Source organism: Somniosus microcephalus, unplaced genomic scaffold (assembly GCF_052327205.1).
Source record: "Somniosus microcephalus isolate GS21.2 unplaced genomic scaffold, FLI_Smic_1.0 scaffold965, whole genome shotgun sequence".
Lineage (NCBI taxonomy): Eukaryota > Metazoa > Chordata > Chondrichthyes > Squaliformes > Somniosidae > Somniosus > Somniosus microcephalus.
Window position 1 is genome coordinate 50,447 of NW_028226152.1, and position 11,769 is coordinate 62,215.

At 45.7% G+C, this 11,769-nt stretch overlaps 1 protein-coding gene across 2 annotated transcripts in view; it reads left to right on the forward strand.

Moving 5' to 3' along the window:
* The window catches only part of LOC147080929 (tyrosine-protein phosphatase non-receptor type 2-like), a 42,225-nt gene extending 30,882 nt beyond the window's left edge, over positions 1-11,343 (forward strand). The window contains exons 3-4 of one of the 2 annotated variants that reach the window (XM_085981017.1): positions 10,834-10,896; positions 11,036-11,343. In XM_085981017.1, the coding sequence (XP_085837143.1) occupies positions 10,834-10,896; positions 11,036-11,169 (197 nt within the window). In that variant the 3' untranslated portion in view covers positions 11,170-11,343. The remainder of the gene's footprint in view (positions 1-10,833; positions 10,897-11,035) is intronic. The other variant, XM_085981018.1, reaches the window with a different exon arrangement.
* The last annotated feature ends 426 nt before the right edge of the window (positions 11,344-11,769 follow it).

An 11,769-nucleotide genomic window follows, 5' to 3' on the forward strand; every position in this document is an offset into this window, starting at 1 on the left:
TTGAGGGTCTGGGGGAGGTGGGAAAGGGGGAAAACTGGAGAAGCAGCTGAATGGATAGATTTTATCTTGGGGACAAAGAAGTCCATGCACGACTAAAAATTCTTGAGGTGAGAGTGGAGGGGACAGGGAGTGTAATTTAAGGAGGTGGTTGGTGGTGGGAAAAGAATCCAGGTTTATCTTTGGCCTTCAGCATAAGAAACAGGAGCCGGAGTCGGCCATTCGGCCCCTCGAGCCTGCTCCGCCATTCAGTAAAATCATGGCTGATCTTCTACCTCATCTCCACTTTCTTGCTCTATCCCCATATTGCTTGATTCCATTAATATTCAAAAATCTGTCGATCGCTGTCTTGAATATACACAACGACTGAGACTCCACAGCCCTCTGGGGTAGAGAATTCCAAAGATTCACCACCCTCTGAGTGAAGACATTTCTCCTCCTCTCAGTCCTAAATGGCCAACCCCTTATTCTGAGACTGTGACCCCTGGTTCTAGACTCCCCAGCCAGGGGAAACATCCTCCCTGCATCTACCCTGTCGAGCCCTGTAAGAATTTTGTATGTTTCAATGAGATCACCTCTCATTCTTCTAAACTCTGGAGAATATAGGCCTAGGATGATCCTGGAGCAGTGGGTGGTTAAAAATGGGGTAGATGAAGCCACTGAAGACACTCATTTCTGCGTAAAGCCTGCTTCCTGTGACTTGATTCTCATTTGAAGATTGAAACCTGTTATGATGGAAGGGACTTTCCGCAATGAGTCACAGTAGTTAAAAAGAACAGAGTAATGAAAGTAATGCCAACTTCACTTTTAATAAAATTGCTTTAACAAAAGAGGCAGCTGAGGTTTTTGCTTCACTTTTCTTGGTCAACTCTAACCTCCCTCCAATGCTCCATCCTGTTCTATAATTATGACCAGCATCAAGTTTTATCTAATATTAAAAACAGAAAATGCTGGAAATACTCAGGCGATCAGGCAGCATCTGTGGAGAGAGAAACAGAGTTAACGTTTCAAATCAATAACCTTTTGTCAGAACTGGAAAAAGTTTGCAATGTAACCGGTTTTAAGCAAGTACAGAGGCCGGGGAATGGGGGAGTGGAAAGAACAAAAGGGAAGGTCTGACAGCTTGAAAGGCAGGAGAGATAAAATGACAAAAGGGATGATGGTGCGAGGCAAAAGGGGATGGTAATGGGACAAGTAAAGAAACAAAAGATGGGTCTAGAGGGGGTGTAAATGGGAATAGTGGAATCATCAGCAACAGCTGTTCTCAGAAAAATGGGAGCAGTGGTTATGATCTAAATTTGTTTAACTCGGTGTTGAGTCCGGAAGGCTGCAAAGTTTCACCTGAATGGAGTGTTTGGGGCCCTGGACGGTGGGAAGGGAGGAGGTGAAAGAGCAGGCGTTACATCTCCTGCGCTTGATCGGGAAGGTGCTGTGGCAAGGGGAGGAGGTGTTGGGGGTGATTGAAGACTGAACCCAGGGTGTTGTGGAGGAAACGGTCCCTTTGGAATGCTGAAAGTGAGGGGTGGGGTGGGTGCGGGGGCAGGGGAAGATGTGTTTTGTGGTGGGATCATGCTGGAGGTGGAGGATGATCTGTTGAATGTGGAGGCTGGTGAGGTGGAATGTGAGGACAAGGGGAAACCCTATCATGGTTCTGGGAGGGAGGGGAAGAGAAGGATTTTTATCTGTTGGATTCTCCTTTTCTTTGGTCTATAATTCAAAACAAAAGCAAAATACTGTGGAGGCTGGAAATCCAAAATACTAACACAAAATGCTGGAAATACTCAGCAGGTCAGACAGCATCTGTGGGGAGAGAAACAAAGTTAACGTTTCAGGTTGATGACCTTTCGTCAGAACTGCCCTGACAGTTTTGGGTACTGGAAAGACTCCCCACTGAGTGATGCCCCAGGCGGTAAGTCCAAAAAACAGAATGCTTCTAAATCTAGAGCCATATGCCTGGGATTGTCAGGTTAGGTAGTTCGACTCTGGTCGATGTCAACTTTGTCAGATGTGTGGGATACATTCCAATAAACACCCTGATCTAGATTGTGACGGGTAGGTCATTTTTCTTGGACTTCTCCAGCCTGTTCCTGCTTTCTCAATCTGAACCGTCAGGTTGTGCATGGTGAAATAAGAATGTTGATTTGCAGCTGAATTGTTTGTACTGGCTGATATTGATAAAAATCATTCTCTGTGCTGCCCCCCACCCGTGGAAGATGCTGGATTACCCAAGTGAGACCACTGGCAACTCCCCTGCTGTGGCTGCATATAGTGGCGTCGGCAGAGATGCGTGGCATTGTTTTTCTTTGATGCCCTTTTCTTTTGGAGCACCTAAGTGTTTAGATCCTCAATCTGGGGCTTTGTGTGGTGCTTCCATTTCACTGGGAGAATTCCTTGCATTCATTTCAGAAAAGGGACAAAACACAATACATTGAGGGAAAGAATCGGATGTGTAAAAATCTATATAACACAAATACAGTTTCAGAAAAGCAGACATCAGGCACAGACTACCAGGGTAAATAATACAAATATGACACATACAGAAAGAAAACTATGCCAGTGAGATAGGAGAGAGAAGCGCACCGAGAAAGGGCCATGCGGGTTTTTGAAATTATTTATTCGCTTGTGCGATCTGGGCGTCGCCGACAAGGCCAGCATTTATTGCCCATCCCTAGTTGCCCTCGAGAAGGTGGTGGTGAGCCACCGCCTTGAACCGCTGCAGTCTGTGTGGTGAAGGTACTCCCACAGCTAGGGAGTGTAGGGGGTTTTTGGCGTGTGCCCAGTCAGCTCTGCCCCTGACTGTCTCTGAGCGGCTTGAATCGCTCCCACACCCCCTGGGTTCTAGACACCGGACTTAGGTACAGGCGGCGATACAGAAAATCGAGTAGACAACTGGTTCGGTGCAAGAAAACCATAATTTTTATTAAAGGCAAAACAAAATCACAATACTGAGAATTACTAGGATAATTGCAGGCATATAAGAACAATACACTTATTTGGGAATGGGGAGCACACGGCACATCGAGGGAACAAACACATTAAAATCCCCTTACCCTTATCCCACCCCCAATACCTAACTAGATTAAGCTATGAGGGGCCCGGGATTCATGCTCACCAATTCGAAACCTGTTGATTTAACTGGTTGTGGGTTTTGGGGTTTACTCTTGTTGTCCTTTGGGGTTCGTCGTCGTCATGTGGTCACAGGGCGCGGCGATGGAGTTGTTTGTGCGAAGCACCCTCCTTTTCCTCCGTTAACGTCTTCGTTGGGTACTTTGTCGCGATGGGTCGTCGTCTTCTTCTGGCGGTTTGGTCGCCGATGGTTTTATTACGGTTGGGGCTCGGTTGGTGGTTTATATTGTCAATATGCTTTTCCTACCCATGCTTTGAATGCCAGTTTATTCATCAAACGCCAGCTTATAACTAGGCCGTTTGTCCCCCCAATGCGTCTTTCCGCTGCCCTTCTCTGCCTTTACCGGTTTACCGTTTTTCTCGTCTTGTCTCGTCTCGTCTTGCCTGCCCATTCGTGGCCCCGTACGTCCTGTGCGTAATTGAATCGGGTCTCGTTCTCCTCCCGCGTTCGGCCCTCGGTGTAGTAATGGGCGTCCTTGGTGTCGAGCAGCGCGGGGAGGGAGAAGAGAGCCCGCGACGAGGCCAGGGGCAAGAGCGAAGAGCAAGCGGCAAGAGAGAGCAAGAGACCTTGGCTACCGGTGGGCCTACAATTATACCCGGTTCTTCATCCCTTATCTGTGCGCCAAATCAGGTCAGTCCCTTTTCTAACTTTTGGCGGGCTCGTCCAAAGTGATTACGGTCATCCACTTTAACGGCTTTTAGGGCAGTTGTCTCCTGGTTTAATGGCTCCGATATCCTGGCTGTTTGTTATTTATGAAATTTAGTTGTCCTTTTCCTGGCTTGATGGCTACTGTGAGCTGTTACCGATTATGTATGCAGAAACTTAATGGCCTCAAGATTAGGCGCATTCTGACTTGATCTGTTCCAAGATGAAGAATGCATATTCTGTGTTTACCTAGCTGTCTGGCTTTACAAAGCCTTTCACAGATTCATGCATGTTAGGTTTCGTTTCGGGTTTTGAAAGTGCCTGCCTTTTGCAGGGCCTTGCTTTTAAAATCCTGTACGTTTTGGTCACGAGATTTCAGAAGCCATTTTGGGTACCCTTTTTAATAACTTGTCCATACAGGGTCCCTTTATCCATAACCTTTGGGGAATGTGGGAATTTTGAGAACCCTACATGGAGTTCCAGGATTTTGACCCAGTGACGATGAAGGATCGACGATATACCTCTAAGTCAGGATGGTGTGTGACTTGGAGGGGAACTTGGAGGTGGTGGTGTTCCCATGCGCCTGCTGCCCTTGTCCTTTTAGGTGGAAGAGGTCGTGGATTTGGGGGGTGCTGCCGAAGAAGCCTTGGCGAGTTGCTGCAGTGCAACTTGTAGATGGTACACACTGCAGCCACGGTACGCCGGTGATGGAGGGAGTGAATATTTAAGGTGGTGGATGGGGTGCCAATCAAACGGGCTGCTTTGTCCTGGATGGTGTCGAGCTTCTTGAGTGTTGTCGGAGCTGCACTCATCCAGGCAAGTGGAGAGTATTCCATCACACTCCTTACTTGTGCCTTGTAGATGGTGGAAAGGCTTTGGGGAGTCAGGAGGTGAGACACTCGCTGCAGAATACCCAGCCTCTGACCTGCTCTTGTAGACACAGTATTTATGTGGCTGGTCCAGTTAAGTTTCTGGTCAATGGTGACCCCCCAGGATGTTGATGGTGGGGGATTCGGCAATGGTAATGCCGTTGAATGTCAAGGGGAGGTGGTTATACTCTCGCTTGTTGGAGATAGTCATTGTCTGGCACTTCTGTGGCGCGAATGTTACCTGCCACTTATCAGCCCAAGCCTGAACGTCATCCAGGTCTTGTTGTATGCGGGCATGGAGTGCTTCATTATCTGAGGAGTTGTGAATGGTGTTGAACACTGTGCAGTCATCAGCGAACATTCCCATTTCTGACCTTATGTTGGAGGGAAGGTCATTGATGAAGCAGCTGAAGATGGCTGGGCTTAGGACACTGCCCTGAGGAACTCCTGCCGCGATGTCTTGGGGCTGTGATGATTGACCTTCAACCGCCACAGCCATCTTCCTTTGTGCTAGGTATGACTCCAGCCAGTGGAGCGTTTCCCCCTGATTCCCATTGACTTCTGTTTTACTCGGGCTCCTTGGTGCCACGCTCGGTCAAATGCTATCTTGATGTCAAGCGCAGTCACTCACCTCAGCTCTGGAATTCAGCTCCTTTGTCCATGTTTGGACCAAGGCTGTAATGAGGTTGGGAGCTGAGTGGTCTTGGCAGAACCCAAACTGGGCATCGGTGAGCAGGTTATTGGTGAGTAAGTGCCGCTTAATAGCACTGTCGACGACACCTTCCATCACTTTGCTGATGATTGAGAATAGACTGATGGGGCGGTAATTGGCCGGATTGGATTTGTCCTGTTTTTTGTGGACAGGACATATCTGGTCCGTTTTCCACATTGTCGGATAGATGCCAGTGTTGTAGCTGTACTGGAACAGCTTGGCTAGAGACATGGCTAGTTCTGGAGCACAAGTCTTCAGCACGATAGCCGATTGACTGATCAGCTGACAGAGATGGAACACAGTGAAATACAGACCGATACACGTGCGAGAGACAGATCATGACAAACACTGACAATGGACATGATTCAATATTGTGGAGGCAAATCAAGGTACAAAAACAAAGATTGGAGCCAAAGATATATAGAGTCATAAGGGGGGGGGACAAAGAAACATAAGAACTTAAGAAATAGGAGCAGGATTAGGCCATACGGCCCCTTGAGCCTGCTCCCCCATTCAATAAGATCATCATCCACCTCAACTCCACTTTCCTGCCTGATCTCCATGTCCCTTGATTCTCCTAGAGTCCAAAAATCTATCTATCTCAGCCTTGAATACACTCAACAACTTCGCATTCACAGCCCTCTGGGGTAGAGAATTCCAAAGATTCACAACCCTCGGAGTGAAGAAATTCCTCCTCATCTCAGTCTTAAATGGCCTGCCCCTTATCCTGAGACTGTGCCCCCAAGTTCTAGACACTCCAGCCAGGGGAAACAACCTCTCAGCATCTACCCTGTCAATCCCCCTCAGAATCTTGTATGTTTCAATGAGATCACACCTCATTCTTCTAAACTCCTGAGCGTATAGGCCCAGTCTACACAATCTCTCATCATAGCACAGCCCTCTCACCCCAGGAATCAATCGAGTGAAGCTTCGTTGCACTGCCTCCAAGGCAAGTATATCCTTCCTTAGATAAGGAGACTAAAACTCTGCACTGTACTCCAGGTGTGGTTTCGCCAAGGCCCTGTACAATTGCAGCAAGACTTCCTTACTCTTATACTGCAACCCTCTTGCAATAAATGCCAACATGCCACTTGCCTTCCTTATTGCTTGCTGTACGTGCATGTTAACTTTTCTGTGTTTCTTGCCCGAGGACACCCAAATCTCTCTGAACACCAACATTTATAAGTTTCTCACCATTTAAAAAATATTCTGTTTTTGTATTCTTCCTACCAAAGTGAATAACTTCACATTTCCCTACATTATACTCCATCTGCCACCTTACTGCCCACTCACTTAATCTACCTATGTCCCTTTGCAGACGCTTTGTGTTCTCCTCACAGCTTACTGTCCCACTTAGCTTTGTATCGTCAGCAAACTTGGATACATTACACTCGGTCCCTTCATCTAGGTCATTAATATAGATTGTAAATAGCTGAGGCCCCAGTGCTGATCCTTGCGGCACCCCACTAGTTACAGCCTGCCAACCTGAAAAAGATCCGTTTATCCCTACTCTCTGTTTTCTGTCTGTTAACCAATCCTCTATCCATGCTACTATATTACCCCAACCCCATGAGCCCTTATCTTGTGTAATAACCTTTTATGTGGCACCTTATCGAATGCCTTTTGGAAATGTAAATATACTACATCCACTGGTTCCCCTTTATCTACCCTGCTAGTTACACCTAAGAAGAAGAACATCCTGAAAAAACTCTAATAAATTTGTCAGACATGATTTCCCTTTCGTAAAACCATGTTGACTCTGCCTAATCATCTTATGATTTTGTAAGTAGCTTGATACCACTTCCTTAACAATAGATTCCAGCCATTTTCCCGACTAAAGAAAGTACAGGAAACTTTGTGCTATCCGGCACCGACGGGACCGAGCTGTTGCCATTCCCTCAAAACTGCAGGACAAACCAGCGCTAATGTTGAAACATACGGAGATTTTGAGCTCCGTATCTGGCAACAAACCCTGTTGGCAACAGCTTCTAAACAGTCGGCCGTACTCTCTGTAGCGTCTCTGTAGCTTAGCAACAGCTTCAGCGAGACCTTGCAGAGCTTGACTGTTGAGAAAAAAGCAACGAAAAGAAAAAAAACCTAACGAAACAGCTCCTGATTTTTGCCGGTGGCTTGAGCTTGCCGGACATTTAGCCTCCGGATAACACAAAGTTTCCTGCAGCAGCTTGCTGCAACTGAATAAGAGCTTCCTAAAGATCATGGCTATACCGAATCCACGATCAGCAACTCCACAGGGATATGAACCTCATTTAGTGACCTGATAAAATGTGTAAACCTTTTTGTACACTAATTTTACACACAATGATAATTTAATGTTAAATATTCTAATTCAAGGATGTATCTCCCCAGCAGTTAAAGAGTTAAGCAGCTGTATTTATGTGTAGGCTGCATCAGGAACTATTCATAGTATTACATTAGTTCATCTTTCTGCAACAGTGATGTCATCTTTCCGAGAACACTAGCGCTTTGGTTTACCAGAAAGAGTAGAACTTTTCCTGTTGGCACCTGAGATGTAAGCATTGTAAACATGATTATGGAAACGTTATTGGACCCATAATGATGTAGAAACGAGCTTCATGTGTCTATTTTGGAAAATGCAGCTTATTTAGAATGACTCGTATGCTGCTGTGTTAAATTACTCCAAACAAATGATAGTTGTGTTTTATTTAAAATGTAAGCCTTTTCAGTACAGTACAGCCATTAGTGAATATTTGTGTCGTCTACATAGTTACCATCATTTTAAAACTTAAATTTGGGAGGTTGCATTTTTAACTCTTAATTTTATAAATATATTTAAAGGTACTGTTGGGGTGAATAAAATATTACACACACTCTCTACACAGAGTGGTTGCACAAGCAGTTCTACATCATAATGTAACTTATGTCGTGAGAACCTGGTGAAGGCAAACATTAATGGTCAGGCTTATGTCGGTTTTAATTGTTCCAAATGAGAGATTTTTCATTTAAACAAAATATCCATTGTCGTCTATTTTTCTGCTGCTCTTTAACTTTTATAAATCATTCTCATCCATAGAACGCTGGCAGGGAGTTCAGACCACTTCTTCTTACATTTTCAACTTTGGCCCAGGTTGAGTTTTATTGAACTTGCTGCACAGCGAAATACAGATGTAATATATAAAATATATATTTCCTTAGTTGGGCTGGCTTGATAATAGTGGCAACTTACAGGCTACCACAAGTGGAAATGTTGCTCATTGTGCTTTCCTTCACCCCACCCACACTATACTCCACAACAGTTTATTGTGATTCTTGCCAAATTAGTTTTTCTGCTTTACTAGCAGATCTCGAGTGACATTGCTCACTGAGTCAAGGTCGTGTGCGTACACAATGCATTCGATCAAGTAGTATTAGTAGATAGTGACCAGCATCGCGAGTGCTACTGAGATCTAGCACTGGTACAGGCTCTGAGGTCTAGCAGCACTGGGATGGGGTGGGGGGCTTGGGGTTTTTGCAATATTATTTTGTGGGGGGGGGGGGGGGGATGTCACAGGGTCAGGGAGCACCAGAGAGGAAGGTTCTTGCAACACTGGGGGTCAGCTGTGGCTCAGTTGGTAGCACCCTCGCCTCTGAGTCAGAAGGTTGTGGGTTCAAGTCCCACTCCAGAGACTTGAGCACAAAAATCCAGGCCGAGACGCCCTCAGTACTGCACTGTCGGAGGTGCCGTCTTTTGGATGAGACGTTAAACCGAGGCCCTGTCTGCTCTCTCGAGTGGATGTAAAAGACCCCATGGCACTATTTCGAAGGAGAGCAGGGGAGTTATCGCCGGTGTCCTGGCCAATATTTATCCCTCATTCAACATCATCAAAAACAGATTATCTGGTCATTATCACATTGCTGTTTCTGGAAGCTTGCTGTGCGCAAATTGGCTGCTGCATTTCCTACATTACAACAGTGACTCCACTTCAAAAGGTACTTCATTGGCTGTCCGGTGGTCGTGAAAGGCGCTATAGAAATGCAAGTCTGTCTTTTTTTCCACTGGGGCAGCTCTCTGGGTGCAGAAGCATTGGGGGTGGTGCCCCTAAGTCGAACATTGAGAGTTCAAACCCATCTACGGACTTGAACACATAATGTAGGCTGACACTTCAGTGCAGTGCTCGGGGAGTGTTGCATTGTTAGACGTTCTGTTTGCCTGTTCAGGTGGATGTATTTGAAGAAAATATTGTCCTGCCGGTGTTTATTCCTGAGGCAGCACCGCCAAAACCAGATTAACTGGTCATTTTATCTTGCATGCTGTTTCTAGGACCAGACTGAAAGCAAATTGACTTGCCCCTAATATAATAACAGTGAGTGAGCTTCAAAAATGGCTATGGTACTGTTGGCACTTTGAAATTACTGGGTAAGAGTTTTAAAACATCCCTGTTAATTGAATCATAATTTTAGTGTAGGTTTCCCTTTTAACCTTTGAATAGCAAATATCACTTGCAGTTTTACTTTAGCTTTTTTTTATTTTCTGTGAATGAAATAATTCAAGGAATGTACAGAAGTATTTGAAATTGTGAAGTAGAAAATGTTCTTTGAATGAAATTAGAGAAAAGTAATATATTCTTTGGGAGGGTGGGGAGATTTTGAGGCCAGGGGAGGTAGCGACCTTAAAAATAGTGGAGAATGTCTTGCAGCCCTATTCCCGCTGTGGCCGGTGTAATCTTCCCATGGGCCTGCCGCTGGGTGGCTGGCGTGCCTGCCTGAGTCGGGCAGTGCGCCCTTTTAATAACGCAAATCGGGGTATTATGGCCAATATTCCCTCTTTTTTGAGGGGGGGGTGGTGTGTGGGGCCCATTCAAATTTTCGTGGATGCGTGGTTTTTTTTCATTGTGAAGCTGGCAAGCTTCCCGCGCGGGACTGCCAGACAGCGCAGCTTAACGGGCGCGCCGCTTAGTACTGGCTGAAGCCTGCCTCTTGCCCGCTTCGCCCAGTATTAACTGGCAGTCCAGCCAGAGAGGAGCCCGCGGGTAAGTTTTTCTGTATCTTTATGTGGCTTGGCGGGGTAGGAGTGCTCTTCCGGGGCTCCACAAAACCAGCCTGCGCTGCTGCTGCTTCTCCGGCCCGGAGGCCACTCCATGTTGTTGCGGCGGCCAGAGCCGGTGGAACGCCCCGCGGAGCTTGTTTTCCACCCGCAGCCCACTGGCTGAATGCTGATGAGGTCTGGCTCCCAAAATGGACTGGGCCGCCTGCTGGGACTATCGGGCTAGGGTTGGGGGGAGCAGGGCGGCAGGTACGATCAGGCGGCTGGCTGCTTGGAGTTGGTTCGGGAGGAAATCTTGTATTCATAAACCCTAAGTTGAGTGTTCAAGTTCTCCGTGCCCCATTCTTATTGAATCAAGGTGAGGATGGAGTATTTTTCCATTTCGTGCAGCCAGTGTCGGGATCAAGTACTCCCAGAACAGGTATCCCATGAGCTAGGTTAATGGTTTGAGACTGCTCAATCTCCTCTCCTTTCATTTCAGCCCCCTGCTGCCAATTGAGGAAGGAGACTTTCATTTCATCAGTTGATCCGGATTCAAATCCAGGTCCACCACCCCATTTAAGTTTTAGTACTTCTTATTTTATACTGCATGTATAAGTGTAACATGATCTAAAATGTTAATTGTGATCTGACGTCTCCATTAAAGTATTAATATATTTTTTTAAATTATTTTTTAATTGTAGTTGACCACAGCCGTGTTCAGCTTCAGAAAGCAGACAATGATTATATCAATGCAAGCCTAATTGTCATGGAAGAGGCCCAGAGAAACTACATTTTAACCCAGGTAGGTAGATGTAGAATGAACCACAAAGAGTGATTGTTGCAGAGTGCGATTGAGAATATTGAAATTTTTGCGGTAGTGTTATGTGAAAAATGCGTTGATTCCCAATTCGTTTAACCTCCAACCCCCAAATGAACAGGGAAATTCCTATAGGAATGCATTTCTTTTGAGGCTTTTAGTGCTGCGCATGGAGTTCAAAGGCTGATGGTCATCCATTTGCAATTGGCAGATGTCTATATATAGGCCTTGTTTTGGGAGGGTACCACCGTTATTTTTCCTCGGTTGGCGCAAGGAGAAAGTATTTATGCATGAGTAGGTCAGATTAATTTTTCAGCAAGTTTCAAACTTTGCAAGATCGCTGCTCCTGAAACTTGTTTATTTTTGGTGTTCACAGTTGCTTGATTGAGGCCTATGTTGCTTCAGTCAACTTGTCTTTTTACTTTGGCTAATGCCATTATGACAAATTGGAGAGCTATTACATTGCATTTGGTAAAGGACTTGATATATTAATTTTTCTATGTGGTTGTTTCTGTCTGATCACTTTTTAATGTAGTTACTGTTTTGCCTGAGTTGGAATCTGTACATCTGTGACTTATAGCTGTGTTCATAGTACAGGAAACTTTGTGCCATCCGGAG